This window comes from Lissotriton vulgaris, chromosome 7, assembly GCF_964263255.1.
Source record: "Lissotriton vulgaris chromosome 7, aLisVul1.2, whole genome shotgun sequence".
Classification (NCBI taxonomy): Eukaryota; Metazoa; Chordata; class Amphibia; order Caudata; family Salamandridae; genus Lissotriton; species Lissotriton vulgaris.
Genome location: NC_141695.1, coordinates 1,569,091,908 through 1,569,118,634, shown reverse-complemented (window position 1 = coordinate 1,569,118,634; position 26,727 = coordinate 1,569,091,908). Strand labels below are relative to the sequence as shown.

At 45.6% G+C, this 26,727-nt stretch overlaps 1 protein-coding gene across 1 annotated transcript in view; it reads right to left on the bottom strand.

Annotated features, from left to right (window-relative positions):
* Window positions 1–398: 398 nt before the first annotated feature.
* Window positions 399–26,727, bottom strand: part of PEDS1 (plasmanylethanolamine desaturase 1) — a 246,016-nt gene continuing 219,687 nt past the window's right edge. The window contains exon 6 of the mRNA XM_086932466.1: window positions 399–1,605. Coding sequence (XP_086788592.1) covers window positions 1,484–1,605 — 122 coding nt within the window. The 3' untranslated portion in view covers window positions 399–1,483. The remainder of the gene's footprint in view (window positions 1,606–26,727) is intronic.

Sequence of the window (26,727 nt, the reverse complement as noted above, 5' to 3'; positions counted from 1 at the left end):
ACAGATTAACACCACAAGAAGCCAGAGTTATGTAATGGGAAGTACTGCAGCGGAGCACTAGACAAGGGAAAAGTTTGCGGGAGTATGTTACGGAAGACCTTTCCTTTGCTCGAAGATATTTTAAGGTAATGGTGAAAACCTTAAAAATCAAACATCCATGTAAAAAGACTATGGCGATTGTCTTCATTTGTAAGTACGTAGCCGACACGAAGGAAACAAAATTATAGCAGCCAGGTAGAAATTTGTAAGGTGTTACTGTGGTAAAAGGTAAAACACATCATCTGGGAAGATAAAACAATAACTGTCAATTCAATCCATTAAAGAGGGGGGGGGGCAGGTGAGAGGAACAATGCACAAGACAAAGAGCTTTGTGAAAGAACATAAACACAGACACAAACTTCAGCAAACAAGATTTCTTTAACAGGGTTAGCAGTATCCAGTTGCTTTTTGTTATAAATATATTATATACATTCAGATCAAATCAATTTTCCCATTACACAAAAAAAATATTTTAAGGCTTTATATTATTTACAGAAAAAAGCAAGCACCTTAAAAAACATCATCACCCCTTAAACAATGTCCTTTTGCAGAGAAGAAATCCGATACCTCCGCTCACGAGAACTTAACAGCAGGTATCCAGTACTAGGGCTACTCTCGACCAGTGTTAAGGAATATATACCAGCCTGAGCAACAAGCCCTTAAACTGACTTAAGTGCATGTGTGTGTCTGTATGTTTGGAGTAAACTAACATATACTGTCATTTCTTACAACATCACTTAACAAGATTCAGAATTAAGTTTGAGGACAGGAAACAAATGCATGGTTGTATAATTTGGGATTGCAACATTTGGGCTAGTCTGTATCCTATGACCAACAGCCTATGAAGCCATGGTCTTACTGCATATTGGGAAGACCCAGCTCAAAAATGAAGCTATAATTAGTAAGAACTATTACTATCATTGTTGCAGAGCATGGTGGATTGGTTTGGTTACTTCGATATGCAGTTTCCATGCATTGTATTTTAACAGGCTTTTCTCCACAATGCAATGACACTAAGACCGCATTCTCTCTTGCTACCCCTCATGTGTCTGACATCTAGCGACTGCTAAACGGTATATTAATGTTGATACAACAAATTATTATAGTTTCACCCAGGGTTTCCTTAGTGCAAGTTTTATTACATTCGCTTCTTTCTGGCTCATATGATGGTCTTATGAGAATCGGTACGGTGAAACTCTACCTAAAACATCAGCATAGACAGTTACACTGAAAAGCGCTGCGTGAACAGAAATCTAACCCTTCTTCTGCTCAAGTGACTGAAGATCAAAATGCAAAGTTCTTATTTGCAGGGTGTAGGTTAGCACTTTTAGCTCCCGTTTAGAAGTCTGTTATTCTTTGCAAGTCTTGGATTTTTGGCTGATGGCTTATTTCTTAAAAAATATAGTTGGCAACAAGTCAGGGACAGCACAAGGCTGGCAATGTTTCATTTCACTTTTTGAGCCCACTTCAAGTCATCAGACCGTGGTTTCTCCCCGGTAAATCCATGAATTGTTTCTTCAAGGCGCCTCCAAAATCCAATCTTCTCCAATGGATAGTTCAACCAACCTGCAATTAAAGAGCAGATAAAACTCTGTAATAGGAACAAGTAACAGCAAAAGAGAATAGTGTTGTCAATACCACAAGCTAGGTTGCAAACGTCATCAGTAAAGAAGCCAAACACATTCATGCACATGGAGAACCAGCGCAGTGATTTTGAATTGCTTCTCAATACACCTTAATGTTGCCTTCGACACATCAATGTTAATACAGATGTAAACCAACAATGCCCTGTGTGTTTCTTAAAGGGACCTTCCTAGTTAGCAGAGATGCCCTGGATACAGGCTCACTTGAGAATAAGTTACTTACCTGTAAAAGATGATCTATAGCATAGCATTGGCCTTTGATAGATTTAGATGGTGTTTGACTATTCTTTTGTGCCAAGCTGGGCACTCTCCAGTTAAAATGAACATGAAGAATTTTTAAATAGCCATTCAGTCAAGGGACTCTTCTCTTAAGCCAGTTCAGCACAGTTTTCCTATCTATTTCCCGCCCTGCAGTGACTTCTGCCTTTGGATACTTTTTTGATCAGTTTGCAGCACGAGTAACCAAACATGCAACATCAAAAACTAGAAAATTAGCATATGAAAGACCAAGGAGGACACATCTGAAGCTATTAAAGATACCACAGTTGGAGAGCCACATTTACAAGTAAGTTAGTCCTCTCCAGTATTGCTTCTTTTATAGATTCAGATGCAATTTGAATGGAGGGCCAATCAACGAGTATCTGAGAGGTGGATGAAGGGTAGCTCCATCATCAAAACAGGTTCTTCAGTGCCAAACACCTCAGCCTCCGGGTACTGCATTGCTTGCATGCAGTCCTAGGCGATGACCAGATGACGGCTTTTCATATGTCTAGCAGAGGTATGGTTTCCATAAATAAAGCCATTGTAGTCCTGTTTTTTGTTGAGTGGGCTGAGACTCGCCAGATCTGTGGTCGTTGAACATTTTGGTGGGCAAACTTGATGCAGACAATTAACTATCCACTGATGGAGCCTATAGGCAACGCATGCTTCTGCCTGGGGTGTCTAAAGGCCACAAAGCACCTAGATGTAGTGTACGCTTTATCATTGTTTTCCTAATAGTTAAGCACCATCTTAAACTTTACAATACACAGTGCTTGATCAGTCTTAGACTGAGGGGACTTGAACTCCCGGCAAAGACTGGGTGACACAGAACTAGGAGACCCCTCCCGCGCAAATGTGGGTATGTCCAGAAACTGACTGTGTCAGCATAGAACTGGATTTCAAATGAACATGCAGACTCTCACCGATCCTCCTGGCACAGGAGACCGCTATCAAGTCATTTTCCATGTGGAGAATCTGAGCTCACAATCTTGCATAGGTTCCAAAGGTTTAGCTGTGGCACAGTTCAACACCACAGTGAGCGCCCATCTCAACATTAGCTCTCTGAGCAGCGAAAAACTTAGGGAGCAGACCTTTAAGGAAGGTTGCATTATCAAAGCAAGAAGTGTTTATTGCATGTGTTGAAGGTTCTGAGCATCGCTGACAGAGCCGGGAAATCTAATATAGCCCAGCCAGAAAAATACATAATAAAATACTTTTTATGGGGTGTGCTGTACACATGCGTACCTACTACCACTATACAGCCAGCACAGTCTACAGCCAGCCAAGGTAGCCAGCTTTTACTGAGACAAACGGCCAGTGCTCGCTGCCCAGCCTAAACCTAGCACCAGCCACACTTCAAGCTGGACTTCATCCAGGGCTAGAGCATCTTGAAGAAGCTGGAGGAGAACGAGTTTCCCACGCCTGTCTACCCCTGGATGCAAGGAATTAATACATGCAACATGGAGCGTCGCCCCTTCCTCTCTGCCTGCTCGCACTCCAGCCAAGCCTTCTGACTGCTCAAACCTGCACAATCCATGCTCACACCTTCTGCCTGCTCAATCCTCAGTCCTCTGACCAGTCTGCTTCATCCATCCTTACACACTTCGAGTACTCAACCTTCTGGCTCCTCCACCTGCTCAGCCCTCTGTCCTCTACGCTGCCTGATTCATCTAACCCTGTTCATCCAGGTGGGCTCTTTGCCTGCTCAGTCTTCTGTCCTCAACGCTGCATGCTTCATCCACTCTGTTCATCAGTGTGGTCTTTCTGCCTGCTCAGCCTTCTCTCCCTCTGTGCCCCCTGCCTTCTCGGTGCCTGTTCGGCCTCCAGTGCTTTGGGCACTCGGGTGAGGTACAGTTGGCGTCAGAGAAGGAAAGACATACTCGAGAAGTTGTTTGCACAGGGTTAGCTTGAGGAGCACACTATTGGCAGCATTTCAGCTTCCCCCCCTCTGAAACAGTTGCCACTATTAAAACTCTAAATTAACCTGCAGGTAACCTTTGCAGAGACTCACAGCAGCAATGCAGTGAAATTCTGTAACGGAACAAATCCCAGCACGGGCATTCATACACAAACCCGTCCATGTACAATGTGCCAGCATATATTCTGCTATCACATTTGATAGCGCTCCCTACTACAGTCAAGGCACTCTAGTGCTTTGTACAGATTTGTGCGAATGTATGCACACACGTAGAAACTACATCAATGTGTACCAACATGCCTGTCCATATATGCAGACAAAATGAACAATATGTAAGAGTACAACTTTACAATGTGCACATATAGAGGTAAACACAAAGTAAATTCAACAGCACACCACAGAATTAAACTTCACTACATACTACTCCACAACACCAATCCACATAATTACACTCTATTACAACCCCACTCTAAATAGTTCCATTACACTCCATACCACATCATTACTATCCACATAATTCCACTGCACACCATGCCACAATTGCACTACCCATACTCACTCATTCCACACCACACTATTCCAAGCCACAAAATTCCACAACTAACAATTTCAATCCAACCCACATGATTCTACTACACACAACATACATCCACTTCATAAACGTAAGCAAAAGACATTGTCATTTACAACGCCAACAGCTCTAACTTTCACAAATGTGAGTCCAATTACATTGCAAATGCTGTCTTCTGGTGCATACATCTGCCAGCAGATTACTTATCTTTTGAATAGATTACCAAGTAGCACACCATTTTAAGGAGTGAGTTGAAGGGATGGTAAGGAAAGGAAGTCCAGAACAGGCAAATGGGCCATTCCACTGTGCTTCTGAATCTAAGCAGTAGTGGTCCGCAAAAGTATGAAGAACCATCAGTGTTACCACTCTGCAGGTTTCAGCCACAGGAGTCCCCTTGCTAATGCCAAGGTAGAAGAGCTGGCCCTGGTGTGATGGGTCTTAAGCACTTTGGCACAACACATTTCAACATAGAAGATAATCCACTTCAACATGGTTTGCTTTTGAACAACTTTTGCCTTCCTATTGCATGCGTACTCTTCAAAGAACTGGTCATCAATCCGGAAATCCCTGGTGAGGTCAATGCAAAAACTGACCACCATCTTTAGATCCAGCCTATGTAGCCCTCACCACCTCCTCTGTACGATGTGGAGAGAGAAAAAGGACCGGGGGTAATGGGTTGACCCAATTGGGGAAAACAAGCAAAAAGAGGATTTACGGCGATTGCAACTCACCAACACGTCTTGCTGAAGCAATGGTAAGTAGAAAGAATCCATTAAAATAAGTTCTCAATGTAATGCACAACCAGATATGGAAATACAAACAATCACTACACTCTTGGACCACAATACTGGAATCAGGTTCTGTCAAACTTCAGGAAACTCCAATACTATTATATGCAATGAAATGGAGTAAGTACAAAGACATGGTCTGGGGTTTGTTTGTACAGCGCCCTCATCTCACCCATACACTCGATATTACTGAAAGACCCTAAAATGGGTTGACAAAAAATATTAGGTAAAACCTATAGAGATGAAGACTGGGGAAATATCCTTAAAACATGACTGAGAACTATGAAAAATCCGCTTGAAATACCTATAATTCAAAATGTTACAGTACTGGTATTGGATCCTTCCAAAACTATACATATCCAAGCGGACGAGAGAAGACTTAAGCTAGAGATGCAAGTCTCATGAACAGGACTTTTTTCATAGTCATGATGAGATATTGGGTAGTGTGGCATTTCCTACACAACACTATTGTTCATTCACACCATCCACTAAACGGGCAATGCATTACACCTTCACACACTGGTGGAGACAGATAGTCGCTACCTTTTCAACTACAAAAATATGTATTCTTAGACACTGACTTGCAGTGAAAGTGACCACACTTGAAGAACCGGCCCCAGAACTTTTTCGCCTTTCAGCACATGGGACACCTAATTTACAGGTTAGTACACCAGACAGATCCTTCTCTTTTTTTATAACCACACAACGTGTCCAGGAATTTAAATATATAGAAATCTTTTATATATCCCCACCCCCCAAATACCCATAACACCATTCCACCCCACCATCTTTCCCATAAGCTACAAATAAGCTTTGTCCCAAAATGAGCTTCTACTTTGTCACACATACCGAACACCTTTTGAATGTTGAGTCCGTAAAATACCGGTCAGTAATAAATATGGATAAACAATTCATAATAACCCACTAGAAATTAACAGAAATAAATGCCATCACTGACACAAGTTGGTTAGCTTAACTTGTGGGACATATACTGACTTTACCACTACATATTGTTTTGCTTGTTATTGTTCTTTATACAACTGTGAAACACTCGAAAAAGACTCCTGTGAACAGTAAGCCGAAATTACCTTGCCTTCTTTACTAATTTACCTGGACATTCGTGAACAGTTTTTTTCCCAACAAAGATTCAATGAAGGAAGAGCCTTAATTTTAGGTCAACGTCTTGATACTGTTTAACTATCAAAATGTTTCTTTTGCAGCATTCTATTCTGTTCTGCTATGTTTAGAAACCCTTCAGGATAGCAGCTGACAAGCTCTTTTTTTTTGCCACAAAACGTCACTTACACTTTACTATAAGTGATACAAGGATGCTACTTCATTCGGCTTTCTCAAACAACGACCCTAACATAGAACCCGTGAGTGGGTTACTCCTTTAATGACAGCAGACCAGTAGAATGCAGCTTGCTTTGTTTTATAAATGCCACCTCACAGAAGTATTCTGATGACTCATCATAATCTTTAGCCAATGACGCATTCGGGAACTGCTGAAGTGTACACTATTCTCGACACGGACAAGCAGATCAATACTCTGCTAAAAAAAAAAAAAAAAGTGAAACTTCCACTGCAGTACATTTTCTACCACTGGGAAGTTTCTAAGACTGCAACTGATATTTTCCACAAGAGAGATAGCGTTTGGACAAATGTGACTCCCTTTCGTTCCTAATCGGCAGCAAAGACACGGTCATATCCCTCTGTCCAAATACTCTACCACGCAGAAATTTTGCAAACGCAAAAAAAAAGGAGAAAAAAAAGGAAAAAAAATGCCATTGTACTGGAAGTGATCACCAATATGCCTTCTGCATACACTCAAAAGTCAGTTATCCCAATAGGTGTATCAAACGTTTAGACCTCCCGACTTTGGAGGGGGGGTGTGCATTGTTTTAAGGTTCAATTCATAGATTGTTTAAGAGGGGGTCAAAAGGTTAAGAAACTCTGCTCTAGAAGCCAAAAACATTGCGCAATAATCCATATAACCTCAGTAGAGAAGGTAACTGAACAAGACAAGGCTGTAGGAAAGAAGACCTCTCTCAATCGGTCACTGTCAAAGCTTTATTTCGATATAAATATATCATAAAAGCATTTTACAAATTGAATAATAAAAATACAGATTATAAAATTGAGCAAGGATACCAGATTAAGAATCTTAAAAAGTCAGTTGCGGGATACAAGTTGCTCTACAGGAATAATACTATACTTGTTCTAGGTATTTGATAATTGATAAACAATATGCCCCAACCTAAAAAAGTCTATTTTACATAATCATAACAACAATAAATAACATCTTATTGGAAAAAAAACACGAATCAAAGTTAAAAATGCATTAAACTGTCACAGCTTTGAAGCAGAATAGAAACACAAATTAAAAAAAGAGATCACCAACCGGGACATAACACTTTTGATCTTATTACCCATGCCCAGCTAAGAAATTTGGCTACACCGCAAGCCAGAGTTGTATTAGTATCTGCTTGCATTATTCTAAGTGCTACGCGGTGGTTCCTGGTTTCTAGTTGCCAACAAATAGGTTTTAGCCATCTTATTCTCAATTTGGTATATGCAGGGCATGCGAACATAAGGTATGGGATGCTTTCAACCACTCTTTCACAATGTGGGCAAGTTGAGTGAGCTTGGTGGGGAGGCTTCCATTTATTGGTATATTCACGGACAGGAAGCGTACCCAATCTAAACTGTATATAGAGGGCCCTATCCCTGGGTTTCTGTATGACGTCTAGCTAGGGCTCTAGGCTGGGAACCTGTTTAATTCAAACAAAACTCGTCAGTCAGTCTGCCTAGGCTGGGATTACTATTTTCCTGACTCTAAATCCAAGCCCAGTAGGCGCCCTTAATGTCTGACTTATTCAACAAAAACCCTGACTCCCAAGCTTCTCTAAATCCCAATAACAGAAGGAACTTTTTTATATTAGATAGCCAACTAATCTTCTGGGATCCCTCAAGATTCATCACTTCTCTTAGGCCGTCGGCGTATTTAGATAGCTCAGGTGTGCGCCAAAGACTGACCCAAAAGAGAAGAGGGCGTAGGGTGGCAAGATCCTTCAATGAGCGACGTCCCTGGTGGCTCAAAAATGGCTTTGTGAGTGTTCCCTGTGGGAGTAAAACCAATTCTCTAAAGAATGTATTTTATGCCTTTACAATATCATCAACTTGATAAAAGCCCCAAAGTTCAGCACCGTATAGTACTGCACCTACGGCCTTAGCAGCATAAATCACAAGGGCAGGAGCAAATGGCCTAGATATTGAAGAGCGATGCTCTTTTCCAATCACACCCACAACCCGCTTATGGTTCAGGGCCATTTTATCAATATGCGGTTTCCAGCTCAATTTGTCTGATATTCCGATTCCCAGGTAGTGAAAAGTTTTAACACAGTCACCCCATTGAGGGTGAGAGTAGACTTTACCAACCTACTAGGATTGAAATAGAGGAATTTGGTCTTGGAGGTGTTGATGACCAAGCCCCTCAAGTTAAAAAAGAGATGGAACCTATTTAATAAGTTTTGCAATCCGGCAGGGGTTTTAGATATTAATAGAGTGTCGTCCACAAAGAGTAAGGCTGGGGCATTATCACCCGCCAGGACTGGGGAATCAGCGTTTATTTCTAATAAAAAGGATACCACCCCATTCACAAAAAGAGAAAAGAGGGTGGGAGCCATAACCCAGCCCTGGCGGACGCCCCTGTTAACAGGGATTTTATCTGTTTTTTTGTTCCTGTGTGCCCCACCTGACTCGGGCATAATTATCCTCATGCATGCGGACCAGGAGATCTAAAATGGACGGAGGAATCCCCATCTCCTGCAAGACCGACCATAGGCGATCTCGAGGGACCAGGTCAAAGGCAGTCTAAGTCGATGAAGGCAAGATAGACTGCCTTTGCCAACAGTCAGCACCTTCCAATACAAAAGGGCCAGTCTGAAGGCCTGGTCAATCGTGCTTGTACAAGCCCTAAACCCTGCCTGATAATGTGACAGGATGTTGTTCTCCCCGGCCCAAGAGAGGATTATCTCCAGTAAGACCCTGCCAACCACCTTCTGACCAGCATCTATAAGGCTGATGGGACGATAATTGGCAGGGTCCCCCCTGGAGCCCCTCTTGTATATTGGAATTACTTCCACGAGGCAGGGACGGGGGGCCTTCAAGAAGAGCATCAGTCAAAAGGGCAAAGTATGTAGCCCATTTTTGGGCATTCGCACAAAATAGATTGGCCCCATCTTGGCCAGGGGCTTTCGCCCGGACAATCTTATTTATAGCGGCCTCTACCTCGCATTCCACAATGGGGTCATAGGATTCGAAGGGAAAGGAAATCGGGTGGCAGCAAGAGAACCCTCTTGACTTGGGATCCTCTTCTCCCGCATACAGTTTTTCAAAATGATCATGCCACTCCCGATTAGTAATATGGTTGGGAATCTGGTCTGGATCCCATCCATTTGATCTCCTAACCAGACTCCAAAACAGGTCACCATTTTTAGAAAGGCTAGCAGCCTTCAAATCTATCCAATGGGATTCCTCCCAAGCCCTCTTAGCCTCAACCATGGCCCATCTGTAATTCTTTTTAGCCAATCAAACCTCAATAGTATTATGACTTTTGATGGCAAATATCAAAGAGGTCTTTTTCTGTCTACACTCCCTGTTATACCATAGTTCTGGTGATTTGCGAACCATGGGTCGCTTATTAGAGACGAAAGATTTTAAAAAGAGGGAGCCTATCTGGTCAACATTGTCAACATAAATGTTCCCAACGATGGGGAGCCCATCCTTTTCCATGCATGCTCTAGACAGTTTGATAGTCTGAACACTCAAGATTTCCCTAAGGGCTTGCATTTTTTGTTCATTGACAGCAATTTTTGGCCATTTGACAAACCTCTTACAATTAGATGGTAACACCTCTTTTGTGGACATCTTAGGGCCAATATTGGGGCAGCATATCTTACTAGGCCATACATCCATCATAGAGAGGCATCACGGATTGTGGTCACTGTCGGTGGAAGGGACAATAACCATGTCAATCACGTGTCTCCAGAGTCTCCTATCAACTAAAATATTGTCGATTCTAGTAGGGGATAAAACCCTATTAAAAGTGTTAGCTCCCAAAGCATCCAAAGGCGTACGCCCATTGGCAGCCCTTAATCTAAACTCTAATGCTAGGGTATAAAATTGAATGACCAACGGGGACCATCTCTTGACTGGAGGTATGGTCAGAGATGGTATAACCCATCTGGCATCCTCGTCCTCCATTCCTGTAAGGTAGTCGGAGGCAAGTGGTTCGAATGTACAGTTCAAGTTGCCGGCCACCATGACATAGGAGTTAGTAGAGCAAGAGAGGAGTTTGTTACATAAGGCGGAGATAATTGAAGATTTGGCTCCTCCTCTTGTGCCTCTAGCATAAATATTAAATAATTCAATAATGTTGCCTCCCATTGGCCCCCTCAAAGTTAGTCTCATCAGATCTAGAATGGCACAGGGATGATGGGTGACCCTGCAATTGAGAGCAATGTTAATCCAGACCATGAGCCCCCCAGACGGGCAGCCATGCCCTACAGAAGTTGCGGTTATAAAGAAACACGAATAGCCAGGTTTATATAGTGGCACTAGACTCCATGTCTCTAGAAAAATACATAGGTCATAATCATCAATAAAGCTATTCCAATCTGGTAATGATAATTTACTTCGTAAACCCGCTATGTTCAACGAGATTAGAATTAAAACCGAACCCAAAGACAGTTAGTTTTCAGGATCACTTTGCCCCAACGGAGTACAATCTGGATTACAGTTCATTTATGCACTTAATTGATGTTATGTCATTAAGAAAGGAGCTTCATTTAGTTTATTTGAAAAGTTGTATAAAGGGCTGGCTAGACCCGAAGGTATCAGAGCGCTTTACATGAGGAAGAACATAGTTTTTCATAACATAGTTACAAAGTTACATCACTTGCTGGAGCATAGTTACACGAGTTACAAAAGCATAGCATAAACATAGGGTTGAGGGAGGAGGAAATACAATGGGGAGACAAGGAAAACCAGTGTCCAACGTCCGACCGGGTAGCCGACAGCCGAGGGGTGAACCAGAGCCAAACTCCTCTATAGCTGCATAGGACAGCTCCACCGGTCATCGGCCAAAGGCTACTCGGGCACCGCAGTACATATAGAAAGTTATATATTCCACCAAGGGGGCATAGACAAAAAGTTCCATCGTGAGCGCCGGTCACGGTGTGTGGAGCTGGGCTCTGAGCGGTAGTAGGGTCATTTCCAAGCCTCTGCTGTTTGTGACTCCCTTGTCACTGTAGTCTCTCTAAGAGGGGTCTCAAACTCCAGAGCACGGATGCTGGATCCCTCCCCAACAAGGGAAGAAGGGGAGCTTTGTTGAAGGGCCCACTCATGGCAGCCATCTTATGGACAGTCGGGCTGGTAGAGAAAGACCCTCACTGCAGTAGGTGAATTGTGAGTTGGGTCGCTGGTACAGAAGACTGGGAGACTGCTGCCCCAATACAGCAAATGTTTAAAGTAGCAGGTAGAGACCAGTACATTAACATGTGTTGGGAACCATTTTGATCATAGCGTATTCAAAAGCAGTTACACTTGAGGCATAAAATGGGTGAGAGCAGATTATAGCGAGTCAAGGGGCCACAGAGTGAAGAGAGCGCTGTCAAACTTTGGGATCCGCAATAACACGGGAAACAAATATTGCGGTGAGAAGAGAGTAGATGAGGATCGAGGGAAATTTTGGCCGCCATTTTAAAGACAGGCAGTTACTGGCAGTATCTCCAGAGTGGTCGCCGCAAGGGGCGAAAAACTGCGCAGAGTAGGTAAAGCCAAAAAGGGCACCTTGATCAGAGGGTCTCAAATTGCTTTCTTCCGTAAGAATCGGCCGTACAGTGAAGAGAACAGAAGAAGCTCACAGCGCTGTGATCGGGAGATTTGGCCATATCTGAGCCGAAGCGATGATAAAAAACTGTAGTTTTCGGCTTGAAATGATGCCTTGGTAAGAGTGATTTGACGGCTTGAGTGTCTCCTCCTTCAGGGCCCAATGGAATTCGCAGTCTGCTCCTCGCTAGACCGGGCAGCTCAAAAACCACCCCCGTTGCGGCTCCCGAGAGAGAGCAGTTGAAAGAGGCTCTTCCGAGGATAGGGTCCAGGGCTCGGACGACAGTGAGGAGCCAGTCGTTGCTCAAGTGCGCAACCGATGAGGTGAGCAGCGTCTCCGGATTGAGTGTGGTGTCGGTGGCATCGGTGGGGGCAGGTCAGGGAAGGATATTCCACAGAATTGATGCCACAGCCCGGGAGCTCTCGTTCAGGGCTCCGTTCCGCCGGCCATCTTAAGTCTAATCAGCGTCCGGTGTACAACTACCCTAACTAACCAACTAACCAGCAGCAATGACACTGTTGTATCCCTCTGTCCAAATACTCTACATCGCAGAAATTTTGCAACCACAAAAAAAAACAACTTACCATTGTACTTCAAGTGTTGACAAATATGCCTTCTGCATACACTTAAAAGTCAGTTATCCCAATAGGTGTAGCAAATGTTATATAAAGCTTATAAAGCGCCTGGTTACACTAGCTAGTGTGTCCCCGCGCTGGATAGAACTGATTGAAAGACCTGATGATCATATATTCCAGGCAGCCCATGGTCCCTAAGTTAATCATTGGGGAACAGGATGGTTTTTAGCTCCTTACGGAAAGCGGCTTCTGATGTTTCAAGTCGTAACCTCTGAGGCAGTCTGGGGGGGGGGAAATCACAGTGCAAAAGGATGGGACAGGGTTCTAGGGAGGGCAAGGCTGCACTTAGAGCGTATTACTCTAATCAGCCATGGAGAAGTGCAGAACTCTGCTGGGCAGTCAGACAGCAGACTACTCTACCAATCATTCACACCTTATCAAAAGAAAATGCTCTGTAAAGGTGAAGCAATTTAAAATCGGAAGCTAAAAATTAAGTTGGTACTGTTCGATTGATTCGTGAAAGCAGTACAAGTTCAGAAAACTGAATCTAGTATGGGCAACCAGTGCCTTAAAAGAAGCACTGGTTTGTGCTGATAATAAAAGAGCATGTAATAAGTGCAAAAAAGACAGGGATATGCTACAGTCTAGCATATTAATTCGTCTTTTAGAAATTGAACGAAATACTGAAAAGCTCCAACCTTCCCAATAAAATAAAAGCCCATTTTTTTGTTGAGCTCTTCGTTTGTGAATTAAATAAACATTTAATAATTTGTGTATTTGGTTTTTAATAAGTTCTGTAATGTTGTGCATTGTTTTAAGGTTCAATTCACTGATTGCTTAAGAGGGCGGTCAAAAGGTTAAGAAACACTGCTCTAGAAGCCAAAAACATTGCTCAATAGTCCATATAACCTCAGTAGAGAAGGTAACTGAACAAGGTAAGGCTGTAGGAAAGAAGCTCTCTCTCTCAACCGGAATTAAAACCTAACCCAAACACGGAGTGAGTCTTCAGGATCACCTTGCCCCAACTGAGTACAATCTTTAGGATTGCAATTCATTTATGCACTTGGCTGATTTGATGCCATTAAGAAAGAATCTTCATGTCAAGCAAGTTCAATTTTGGGGATTGTTGGCACCTGACTGGAGGCAAGGGTTGATTGGGTGTATCACCTATTTTTAGGGTAGCCTGTTTCAATAGGTAGGCACCAAAGCCAGAAGTGATGGCTATGCAGCCCAAAGACAGGAAAGAATCACAATATGATACTATGAGCAAGTGAGCAGGTTTATCAATTTACAAATGACCTAATACCGCAGTGATGTGTTTGTTAATGAACTGGCAGTTGCCTCTACAGCCAAGTTCTTTGCTAGCAGGCCAAGTTAGGCAAAGTCACCTCTCAGGAAACATGTACTCAAGTGGAGCACTTCAGAGGAGAGCAGAATCCGCACTCACTGACAGACACTCTTACTTGGAAGGAGGTAAATGTGATTAATCTGAAGTACAGAGAGCATATTTGAAATCAAAATGGTTTGCCAAGCGGAGACCACCAGGAAAACTAAACATTGTAGTTTGCCTCTGATCTTCTGAGGCACTGCTGGGATTCGATGATCGCGATGGAAGTCATACAGCAATGCTCCTGTCTAGTTCAACCTCAAGCTAAACCAGCTGCATATGAAACTCTGAGAAATCGTAAAAGCATCAATAATTTTCCCACAGCAGCACTCTAATACAGAGCTGAACATTTTGTGGTGCATCAACCCCTTGTGTGTAGATGTATTTATTTAAGATATTTATGTAACACGGACCAATCCACAAAGGCAATAGAGAACTTTACACAGAACAAGATAGGTAATAGTTAACAAGTTTGAGCTGAAAGAGGTATCTAGGATTAGAAGCAAGGGAGGCGGTCGGTAAGAAGAGAAAGATGATTAGGCAAGATAATGTTTTTGAACAGAGGAGTCTACTAAAGTTGAGAGCATCAGAGATTAGGTTCCATAGCCTTGGAAGCAAGCAGGAGAAGCTTGGTTAGCTGCTTTTCTTTTCTTTGTTCAAACAATTTTGAGGAGGCATTCGCCTACTGTGTGGAGTTTGTCTTTGAGGTGAGATGAAAGATTGGTGTGGATGACCTTGCAAGCAATGCAGGACATTTTAAAATTGATGTGGGCTTCTAGTGGCAGCCAGAGTAGAGTATAATTTGTTAAGAATTGGGATGATATGGTCTGATTTCTGTATTAGAGACAAAATAGGCTGCTGCAGTAAGAGGTTGGAAGATTTCAGTCGACCAGCAAGAAGCGGGTTACCTCCATCAATATGCAATAGCACAAGGGATTTAGCGTCTGCTCTGTAACCTGCTGGAGGAATAGAGGGTTAGATATTCCTCACGTGGTGTACATGATTTGACAGTAGTGTGGTTAGCTTATTGTTGTACTTGCTTATGTTGAGGTTGAAGTCTTAGACAAAACAAAGGGATTTAACTGATGATGCTAGAGAGGGAGTAATGCAGAATAGGAAAAAGAAGCCCTGCAACCTTTGGCTCGTAGAGAGGAGTTATCAGTATAGAGAAGTAGGAACTCTGTTTTATGGATTTATTTTTAGAAAGAAGGCTGACATCCATTTAATTAGCTTTTCCAGAAAAAGTGTAAAAAAGATCGAAGAGGATTTGAATTCCTGAACATGTAACATACCCCTATTCAGAGCCCTTGCTGTATGTGTTACATTAGTGAAACCACAAGATCTGATAAAATAACATTTAATGAATATCACTGAAATATATTAAATAACTATTACTTTTACAATGGCAAGGCACATCATGAAGGAAGAAAATATTTATCCCAAATCGGATTTTTGAATACTAACCATACTCTAAATCTTTCATGAGAAAGATCGGCACAAGAGGTCACTACAGAAAGAAGCATGGTGGATAAATGAAGTTGTTGCTCTTCACTCAAGAGGAATGAATGAACAGATTACCCGTTTTAAGTAAAAAAAGAAGGGGGGGACGTGCCAGGAGCTCGTTCAGGTCCAGTGTCCGTGCTCCACAAATGACTGTTAAATCTCAAGGGACACAGTTCCATGTGTGGGGTGCAAGATGTCACCCTGTCAAAAAAGAAAGATGTAGAGTAGGAAAGATAAGAAGAGAAGGGCCAAATCTTGCCTCTTAGTTGCCCTCCCACACCCCGAAGGATGTCATGCTTCATATTCGGGCTCTTGCTCCTCGCCAGGGCAGCGCTGTAATGCCAAACGGGCCCCCATGTGGGTTATCGTTACCATTTCTATCCTGGAACCCCTCTTTTTCTGACGTGCACATTTCACCACAGTAGTTAGGTCCTGAAGAAACGCCATTGATCATTCAGACTCCCAAGGCGTGAAAGATGTCGACCATTTGTTTAGTTACACGGGTACATTGGGTCTTCTGTTTTTTTTAACCTACCAGGGGCACCACACTATTACTATGCTACCCCCACGAATCTGGATAGGGACTGTCTTACAGCATTTTTGGTTCCCCCTCGGGAGACCCTATGCCAGATTGCAGGTAGTATTAAATCAGGTTTCCCTACAGACCCGGCGGCTCCCAAAGTACTACAAGGTAGTTTGGAAATCATTGAGCCCCATATCAGAAATTAGAACTCTTCTTTGACTCAGGACAGGTGCCTAAATCTTGGAGCAAGGCAGTGGTCCTCCCTCTGAGAAAAAAAAACCAACATCAGTATGGAAAAACTTGAGAACTTACGCCCCATTTCACTTCTCCCGTACTTCACAAAGATCGCGGAAAAGGCAGTCAATAAAAAGCTATCTGTCTATATTGAGGCTAATGGCTTGCTTCATTCCACCCAATCGGGTTTTCTTGCCCTCCACTCGACAGAGTCAGCACTTCTTTTTTCAACTGAAACCCTGCGGAAATATGCGGATGAGGGTCAAACAGCGGCACTGATATTACTCGACCTTAGTGCCGCCTTCGACACCGTAGTCCATCACACACTGCTACGGTGTCTGAAAAAGGGAGGAGTAGTGGGTAAAGCGTGGGAGTGGCTGGAATCATTTCTATCAGACCGCAGTTTCCAAGTGGCACAGGGACCCTTTTGGTCCAAAGAAATTGGCCTAAAACAGGGAGTGCCTCAGGGATCCAGTCTTAGTCCCACCCTTTTTAACTTGTATGTTGCACCTTTTGCAGACATCACAGATAGATTTGGGGAAGAAGTAGTGTCCTATGCAGACGACACACAATTGGTTGTGACTCTGACACAACCAAAGGAGCAATGTGCCACCAACTTCCCCGCGTGTATGCAGGAAATTGCCTCTTGGATAGCGGATAATTGCCTAAAGTTAAACGGAAATAAGACGGAGGTGCGGATTGTGGGCAGGGCTCCTTCAGTCTGGACTTTGGTATGGTGGCCTTCCACGCTGGGTGTCTTACCCACTCCCAGCAATCCAGTGAAGAACCTGGGGATCTGGCTGGATAATAAAATCTCGTTCGAGCGCCAGACCAAACAAGTGTCAGGCACCTGTTTTGGAATGCTGAGGATCCTCAGGAAAACACTGGACCTTCTGCCACTGCCTGCTAGACAAACTTTAATCCACGCTCTAATTACTTCCAGATTGGATTATGGAAATGTCCTGTATTTGGGAGCCAGTGCAAAGTGCATGCAGAGGCTGCAATGCATACAAAATGCGGCTGCCCGCCTGATTCTGATGCTTCCCAAGAGAGCGTCAGCAAAGAAAGCGCTCAAAACTCTACACTGGCTGCCAGTCAAGGAACGTGTGGTATTCAAAGCCCTCTGTGTAGACCACCGAATCTTACAGAGGAAGGGCCCCATGTACTTGCACAACCTGCTTGACCCATACCTCCCTACCCGCCAGCTGCGATCAAGTGGGACCGGGCTAGTCCAGGTCCCAAAATTCAACAGAGCGAGAATGGGAGGGCGCTCTTTCAGAGTCATGACCTCCACCCAGTGGAACAGACTGCCTCAGAGGTTACGACTTGAAACATCAGAAGCCGCTTTCCGTAAGGAGCTAAAAACCATCCTGTTCCCCAAAGATTAACTTAGGGACCATGGGCTGCCTGGAATATATGATCATCAGGTCTTTCAATCAGTTCTATCCAGCGCGGGGACACACTAGCTAGTGTAACCAGGCGCTTTATAAGCTTTATATAAATAAATAAATACAAAGTTCATCAGTGGATACCCCTAGGTATTTTGACTTTACCCCTGCACGCACCTCACCACCTATTTCACCAGATCCACCCCACACCTGCACTCACCAAACTGCTTTTCTCTTAAAATACCTCGTTAAAGTGACCCTTCGGGGGCCCTCCTCTTCGTGATTGGATTCTTGATACTGGGGATGAACCTCTGTGCCGCTTTCTTTTTCATCCTCCTCTTATCTTTTCTACTCTACATCTTTCTTTTTTGACAGGGAGACACCTTGCACCCCCCACATGGAACAGTGTCCCTTGTGATTTAACAGATTACCTGTGTAACATATGATACGATTACAACATTTAATAAAAACACATATCAAGCACATTCCATTTTAAAAAGATCTTGGATCTTCTATTTATGTCACTATAACTCTAGATACTGACAAAACTGATGTTTGGGGGATTTATGACAATGGTTTCTGGACTAATTTGGCCTAGAGAAATTGGGCTGATGCATAAGATACCAACTGGACTAAAGAGTAGTCAATATTGAAAGGTGATGTTCATATACAATGCATGCTAAACACTACCATATGTTCTGGAGCTGACCAACACCAAAGCCATATTGGAACAATGTTCACAAGACACTTAGGGATCCCATGGGGCTGTCACATCTGAACACCTGGGAAGCCTGCGTATTAGGTACCTTCCGGAAACAGAAGCAACACTAAGTGTTAATCCGCTTTGTCTCACTGGCAATCTTGCTGGCTAAAAGAAGTACAGCAATGCATTGGTAATCCCCCCACGGGTCCCCCAATTGCGGCATGGGTGGGAACAGGACACAAATGGGCGACGGCGGAGAGGACACACTAAGGGAGGAGGAGGTGAAGGGGATTCGTAAGCACCCCAACTCTATGGAGTGGACCCTATTACTACACCAATTCAAACCGCCACCAACACATGACGACCCAGTTGGTTCCCCACACACCCAAGTGGACCCACAATCACAAGCCCCGGCTGCAGGTACACACGCCAATTCTCCTCTCGTAGCAAACACGTAACATTGCTAGATATTATCACCACAAACCTCACGGGATTCGAAGATGAGACATAAGGGCTGGGTCTATGTGCAGGTAAGAGGAGGTGCATATGTATGTATACACATGTACTGTATAAGCATTTAAAGTTCTGAATCAACAGCTTTGTAGCAAGCTTCATACCGTTAGATGACATAGATAACCATATGTTAAGTTTGGCAAAGAGACAGAACCCAATGGTGATTTATCTACATTGGTGCTTACAGAAAGCTTTAACTAAAATTATTTCCCAGAAATCAAATTTACACTGTGCACAATCTTATACTTTTTTACCTGTATAAATAAACACCTGGTATAAGTGCCTTGAATATAAACAAGAGATCTGAAAAACAAAGAATACATGTATATGTGCAAATAATTGTGAATTGCACAAAACCAAGTGCGGTCTCCATTACATTTTATCGGAGAACCTTTTACACCTAAGTAGCCCAAGGTATCGACCTTTTCGAGGGGAGTCCCTCCCAAAAGTGGGCCCTTCCTACATGCCCTTTGGGGATTGAAGGCCATGAATCTGGTTTTGCTGTCAACTAAGCGCTGTAGCCCTGCTGGGGTCTTAGATATCAACAACGTGTCGTCTGCAAACAACAAGGTTGGTATCAACCCCCTTTCCCATTCTTTGTTCTAAAACCCGCCTGAAACTGGGAAAGAATGTCCCCTTCCTCGGACCATGTCTGGATCCTTTGCAGTAGCATCCGACAAAAACCTTCTGCATGGCATCAATCAAGCTTATTGGTCGATAGTTAGCGGGGTCGACCCTAGCTCTCTTTGTATATTGGAACTATTTCAGCAGACTTCCATGACGCTGTGACAGGTATACCTTTGGCTATGGCGTTAGTTAGTATTAAGATATAACGTGTCCAATGAACTCGATCAGCCAGAAATAGATTGCCTGGTAAGCCATCCGGGCCAGCAGCCTTTGCAGGGACTATTTTGCTTATGGCAGTTTTAACCTCCTTAATCGTAAAATATTCCTCCTCTAACGGGTGTCCAATATGCCCTGTTTGTTCCCCATTTTGGGTATCTCCTTCGGTGCAATAAAGCCCTTCAAAATGATTGAACCAAACTTGACTGGTGATGTGATTTGGGGGAGAATGTGGGCCTGATCTACTGCCCCAGGTAACCATTTTTCCAAAGAGATTGTTATCCCTAGATGAGCATGCAGCATTCAATTGTACCCAGCGAGAAGCATCCCAAGATATCTTAGCCTTAGGTTGGGCCACTTAATAGGAAGTTCTTGCAGCTTTTATTTGTGTTTTGTTCTTCCCCTTGATTGCCTTAATTAAGGCACACCTACTTTCCCTGCAGTCCCTGTTGAACCAGGAATAAAGGTCCTTGGCAAGATCACTTGCTTTCTCCTTTTTTAACCAATTTCTTATAGGTAAGGGAAGTGGCGCTTTGTGGCATAAATTCCGTCAGGAGTCTGTCCTCTAATGGGGATGACTCAGGAAGATCAGTGCCCTGTGGAATCGCCTTGAGTAATGTGTGGCTGATCTGTATGTATCTGAATGTCTCGGTGTGGCCCAGACCATACTGCTGTTGGAGCTGTGGTAAAGGAACCACTGTGCCCTTGTCCCATAGGTCCCCCACCGTGGAGATCCCTATTTGATCCCATTGCGTAAACCCTCTATATGCTCTAAGATTACCCAGTTGTTTGGTATCCCATAGTGGCGTTAGTTTGGTAAGTTTGCCTGCCCAACCTAGTCGGGCCTGTGCTTTGTGCCATAGTGTCGCCGTATGGTGTGTTGGGCCAGCCAGTCGCCTAACTTGGGTTTTATTATACAGGACTGAGAGCATCCCATCAGTTCCCAACTGTGACCAGTCGGCCTTATAGGCCGGATCATCCCGCGAGGCATGTATCCAGGAGTTGACCACCTTAAGTTGGGCCGCCCAGTAATATAGTTGGACGTTGGGAAGTGCTATCCCTCCTCCGTACCAACTCTTCACCAGCTTATCATGGGCGATACGCGCCGGACCATTGTTCCAGAGGAGACTGGAGACAAGCGCTGCAATTTGTTTAAAGTAGTGTGGCGCAACCAGATGCGGGGTGTTCTCCAAAACATACAAAAACCTGGGAAGTGCCATCATTTTGTATAAAGCCGCCCTGCCAAGGAGGGTCAAGGGGAGAGTCGCCCAGTGCTTGACATCCGCTTTCAAACGTTCTAGAGGGGGCTTCAGATTAGCATTATAGAAGTCGGTGGCGTCTCTCGTTATGTGGATACCTAGGTATTTAAAGGAGGACGCTGTTAAGGTCAGGGGGCAACTTTCCCGCAGCAATGGCGCCGGGCCCTGGAGCACGTATACCACTGATTTGGTCCAGTTGAGCGTGTAGCCCGATGCCGCCCGTGTGTGTCACAAAGCTGCAACAGAGCAGGAATGCCAGCCTCGGGGTCCACCATGTAAATAAGCATGTCGTCGGCATAAAGGGAGACCTTGTCTTCCCACCCTTCCGTCCATGTGATCCCCCGAAACAGTGGCGTAGTTCTGATTAGAATTGCTAAGGGCTCCAGTACCAGAGTGAAGAGCAACGGGGATAGAGGGCATCCTTGTCTCGTCCCTCTCTTCAATGGGAAGGGCGCCGAGATGTGTCCATTGGCAACCACCTGAGCCACCGGCTGTGTGTATAGTAGGCGTATCCACGCCTGAAATTTTGGCCCGAAGCCCATCCGGGTGAGCACCGCGAACAGGTACTCCCATTCTACTAAGTCGAAGGCCATAGTGGCGTCAAGGGAAAGGATCGCTGTAGGCTCATTAAGGAGGTGCGCGCGTGCCAGCACCCCATGAACCCTTCTCAAATTCATAGCCGTGCTCCGGTGTGGCATAAAGCCAGATTGGTCAGGATGGATCAGTGTGTGAAGATGGTGTGTTAGTCGGCTGGCCATGATCTTGGCGAGGACTTTAGCCTCCACATTGAGCAGGGAAATGGGGCGGTAGGAGGTGCAGGCCGTCGGTGGCTTACCCGGTTTAGGGATCGCCACAATGGTGGCAATGCGTTGGTCCAGCGGCAGGACCGCCCTGTCAAGACTTTCGTTATACATGTGTAGCAGCGGTTTACTCAGCGTGGGAGCCAGGGCCTTGTACCATTCCACGGGTAGGCCATTGGGGCCTAGCGCTTTACCCGATTGCAAGCACTGGATTGCCGACTGAATTTCCTCTTCTGAGAGGTCAGCATCCAGGTCTTGCCGCGTTTCGTGTGTAAGTGTAGGGATGTCAATATTTTCCAGGGAGAGCATCGCTGTCTGTGCGGTGACGTCGCGGTCTGGGGTGTAAACGTGTTGGAAGTGGTTTGCCAAAGTTTGCACTATGTGTTCTGGGTGTTTCTGTAGTACCCCATCGCGTGTGTAAAGCATCTGTAGGCCTTTTTGCTACCCCCCCTCTTGTCCAGCCAAGCCAGCATTTTCCCGGCTTTATCTCCCACCTCATACACCCTGTGTAGCGTGTGCTTGTGTTGAGCGTGGATGGTCGCCGTGAGGTGATCATGGTATTGCTGTTGGCGGAGTTGTAGCAGGTGTGTTGTCTCCGGTGTGGGGTTGGACATGTGGGTAATATTTGCTTCGTGTAGTGTGAGCTCCAATTCCGTGAGTTCCCGTCTCGAATCTCTTTTGTGACCTGTAATGGCTGCTATCGCCTCCCCCCTTAGGACAGTTTTGTAGGCCTCCCAAAGGACAGAGGGCGAAGAGACGGTCCCCTCATTTTCGACAAAGTATTGTGTAGTGGCTTGCTTGAGCTTTTTCCGTATTTTAGGGATTTTCAAGTAGTTGGGATACAGTGGGTAGGTCATCGCACCCTTCTTCCCCCTGGTAGCAAGCGACAGGGAAATCGGAGAATGGTCAGAAATACCCCTCGGTAGAATTTCCATTTTGTCAACTAATCCCAAACCCAGCCCCTGGAATAGGAAATAATCAATTCGCGAAAGGCTTTTATGGACAGCAGAGTAATATGTGAAATGTGAGGTTGTTGGGTGGAGGTGTCGCCAGACATCCGTAAGGCCCATTGCCTCTACAAAGTCGGGAAGTGCAGTCGCGGCACCCGAGCGGGCTCGCACAGGCAAAGTGTCCAGTGATGGGTTCATTATGGCGTTAAAATCTCCCCCGATGATTGTGTCCCCTTCCGGGAGGTCTAGGAGAAATTTACCGAGGGCCGGTAGTGCTGTTGAGTGAAGTGCCGGGGGGATGTAAGCTGATACCACATTCAGTGCCCGACCCTCCCATTGTCCATGCAGTGCCGCGAAGCGACCCTGATCATCAACTTTGTGTCCCCCCACAATAAAGGACGATGATTTTTTCATGAGAATCCCAGTGCCCCTGGAGCCCGATGTAAATTCTGAGTGTACCGCCATGACATATCCCCGTCGGTTGAGTGCTTTACACGTGGACCCTGCAAGGTGGGTCTCCTGAAGTAATACCAGGTCGGGTTTTTGACGTTTAACCGCCTGCAAGACCAGACCTCGCTTGATTTTATCCCCCAAACCCCGAACGTTCCACGTCAAGACTTGGAATGGGGGCACATCAGTTACCGCTGTCGCGCCCTCACCGGGCACAGTTTGTATCCTCCTAGCCATTGGGCCGGAGAGTCAGGGCAACGGGCCGTTGGTCGTCGCCCCCTGCCCAAAGGTAGCGTCCTGTGTTAGTGTACCAGAAGTGTGTGACCTGCAGAAGTGTGGTGTACCATAGAGTAGACATGATGACAAAACATAACTGTTTTAACAATGAAACAATCCCCCCGTCCCCCCTCCCTGCTCCCCTGCACCACGGACCGTTTCCCGCCCGCTTCCCCAACTTGGCAGAGTGCTTTTCCCCATTCCCAACTATGTTACTTGCTTGTGGGGTTGGCGAGTCTCCCGTAGGCATCGGCCAATGCCCACCCTACTCAGCTTAGCCGCTCAGGAGTCCAGTGTTATACATAAATGTCCTCAGATACGGTTCACCTCTAGATCGAGGCCGGCTGTCCGGAGTCGAGGGGGTCCCTTTCCAGATCAGAGTCTAGTCCAGAAGCCGCCGTCTGCTGCGAAGGTCGGGCATGCTGGCCGCCCGCTCGTCCATCGGTGTGACGATGTGGCTGTTCTCTGTGTGGTCGTTGTCGCTGTCCTGCCTGCCTCCATCCGTCGAGCCATTCTCGCACCACTTCTGGCGTATCGAAGAACCAAGCCTTTCCCTCGGCCACAATGCGCAATTTGGCGGGGAACAACATGGAGTATTGCAGGGCCCTGTCCCGCAGTGTTTTCTTGACCTCCGTGAAGGATTTCCTGCGCCTGGCTACCTCCGCCGTGTAGTCCGGAAAGAAGGCCAAGGTAGAGTTCTGGATTTTGATCGGCGGAGAAACCCTCGCCGCCTGCAAGATGGCGTCTCTGTCCCTAAAGTTAAATAGGCGAGCCAGCACGGGTCGCGGAGTCGCACCTGGTTTGGGCGTCCCGCCCGGGACCCGGTGCGCTCTTTCGACAGAAAAAAAGTTGGACAGACCTTTAGGTTGTAGATTGTTCTTTATGAGGTCCTCTACGTAGAGATCCATGGCACCTTTCCCCTCTGTTTCCGGCAGTCCAAGAATGCGCACATTATTTCGGCGGGAACGTCCTTCCTGGTCGTCCAGTCTGTCGCGTAAAAGTTTTGTGACTTTTTCCATACGTTCCATTGCCACCTGTATGTCTGAGGTGTCTTGGATAAGCGATTTTGTCACCACTTCCACCTGCGCAACCCTCTCGGTGATTTTTGAAAAGTCCGCTCTCAGCTAAGTGACTTCAGAGGAAATGGAGCCCACCGTCGTTTTAACCTCCGCAAGAGTTTTCATAATGTCCTCCAGTGTCACTTTTTTGTTGCCCTCCACTTCCGGGGATGCACCCGTGGAGTGTCGGCCGCCGACCTGCGAGTGCCCTTGCTGGCTGTAAGCAAACTTGTCCAATTTCGCCTGTGTTGACGAGCTTCTGGTGCCTTTGCCCGCCATGGTGCGAGGCAGTCGTTCCCAAGATGGCGGTGTAACCTTGCCGTCCCGGGGCGTATGCCAGGCGTCCGCTGTTGTGAGGGGTCTGTAGGCAAGCGAGTGTGTCAGGGCTGCCTTGACAAGCGTGGTGCTGTCCGGGTCTGCGTCTCGGAGGCGCCCGCTCCTGGTCCTGGGCGCCCAAGGCGGGCAGATTACCACTCCAGAATGGCGCCGGTCAGGGTTTCAAGGGGCCGACCTTTTGAAGTGTGTTCAGTTCTTTCCACCTCTTCGGGTCTCCCGGGCAGTTGTGGGTCCGGCCGCCGTGTGCACGTGCTAGATTAGGTAGTCTCACCAAGACTTTCACCGGCAGATGGGTGGGGCCGGGCGCCGATATTGCGCCACGCCCAGGCAGGTTGCACTGTTTCCGGCGAGGACGGATAATCCAGGCCGGGGATTCCCCCTCGTTGTAGGCCTCACTCCGCACGAGATGGAAAGTGTTGTTTCCGACCACCGATTTTCACCAGTGTTGGATCAGGAGGTGCAGTTTCGGTTCCTGAGTCGGTGCCGCCGCTTCGGGTAGGCTCTGTGACGGATCAAGGTATCGGATTTTGCAGAAGGCCGTTACGCCTCGAGGAGCTCCCAATTTACGCTGCCGCCATGTTCGGCCGCTAGCCACGCCCCGCTTTCTCCTTTTTTAGTGTAATCAAAAAGTATGTGTCAATTTTGGTGAATATGTGGTCATGGATCTTAGATACTTCTAGAAGTCCTATAGTGCTATATACCGCAGTTTGCCGCTTGGCCATGCCGGTTGCTAGCTCTTGTTTAATACCAGCAATCTTGCTCTCACTAAATGCTACCTTTTCCCACTTCAAGGTCTTTTTGCAATTTGATGGGACTACATTTCTGGTAACTGCCAGGGATTGAATGTTCACTTGATGAGAAGGATTTACATCCCAGAGGGGTTTCAGGGTTAGGCACAAGGGGTTGTGATCGCTTTCTGTTGTTGAACCCACTCGCATGTAGATCAGATGACCCCATAATCTAACGTCTAGAAGGATATAGTCAATCCGTGATGGGCCGCTAGTTCTATGAAGGTGTTGGCCCCTTGCTTGTCAGATTGTGACGTGCCATTAGTAGCTCTTAGGCCGTATTCCATGGTAATGGAATTCAATTGGAGAACCTGTTGGAGATCGAGTTGGGGTATAGCCCACCTAGCGTCTTGGGGTTCAGTTTCTAACAGTTCCTCCAAGGCCAGGGGTTCGTAGGTGTAGTTAAAGTCACCTGCGACTATGATTCTTGCATGTGGTGGGCATTTATCCAGTCATTCCTCTAATGCAGAGATCGTGATTGAAGGCCTACCACTCTTGGTCCCTCTTGCGTAAATGTTAAAAAGCTCAATTTGGCTATCGCCCATAGGTCCCCTAATACTCAGACATAGAATTCGACAATCCACAGCTATACTTACAATCAGGCCCCCTGAAGGACACCCTCTCTCGATAGATATTGATGGGATAAAGTAGCATGTATAGCCATGTTTATATAGAGGTTCCAAACTCCACGTCTCCTGGTAGATACAAATGTCTAAATTCCCCAAACAATCATTCCAATGAGGGAGAGGGAGTTTGCTATTCAATCCTGGCACGTTCCAGGATACAATTTTTAATTGCTGATTGGGGTGAATGCCACCCTTTGTGGGGAAATAGCATTGTTTCCCAACATAGTGTCTGGAGATGGTAAGCCTGTGAGCGGAGGCGAGTCGGTGCCTACTTCCTCATCTGGATGTGTTATTGCCCCATTTGTGCACGCTAGGCAATAAGAAATGTGTGCATGATCATTTGGACGAGCAGAGACGATGAGAGGGGATTGTTTTTGCAGTCAATCATTGGACTCCAGAGAAG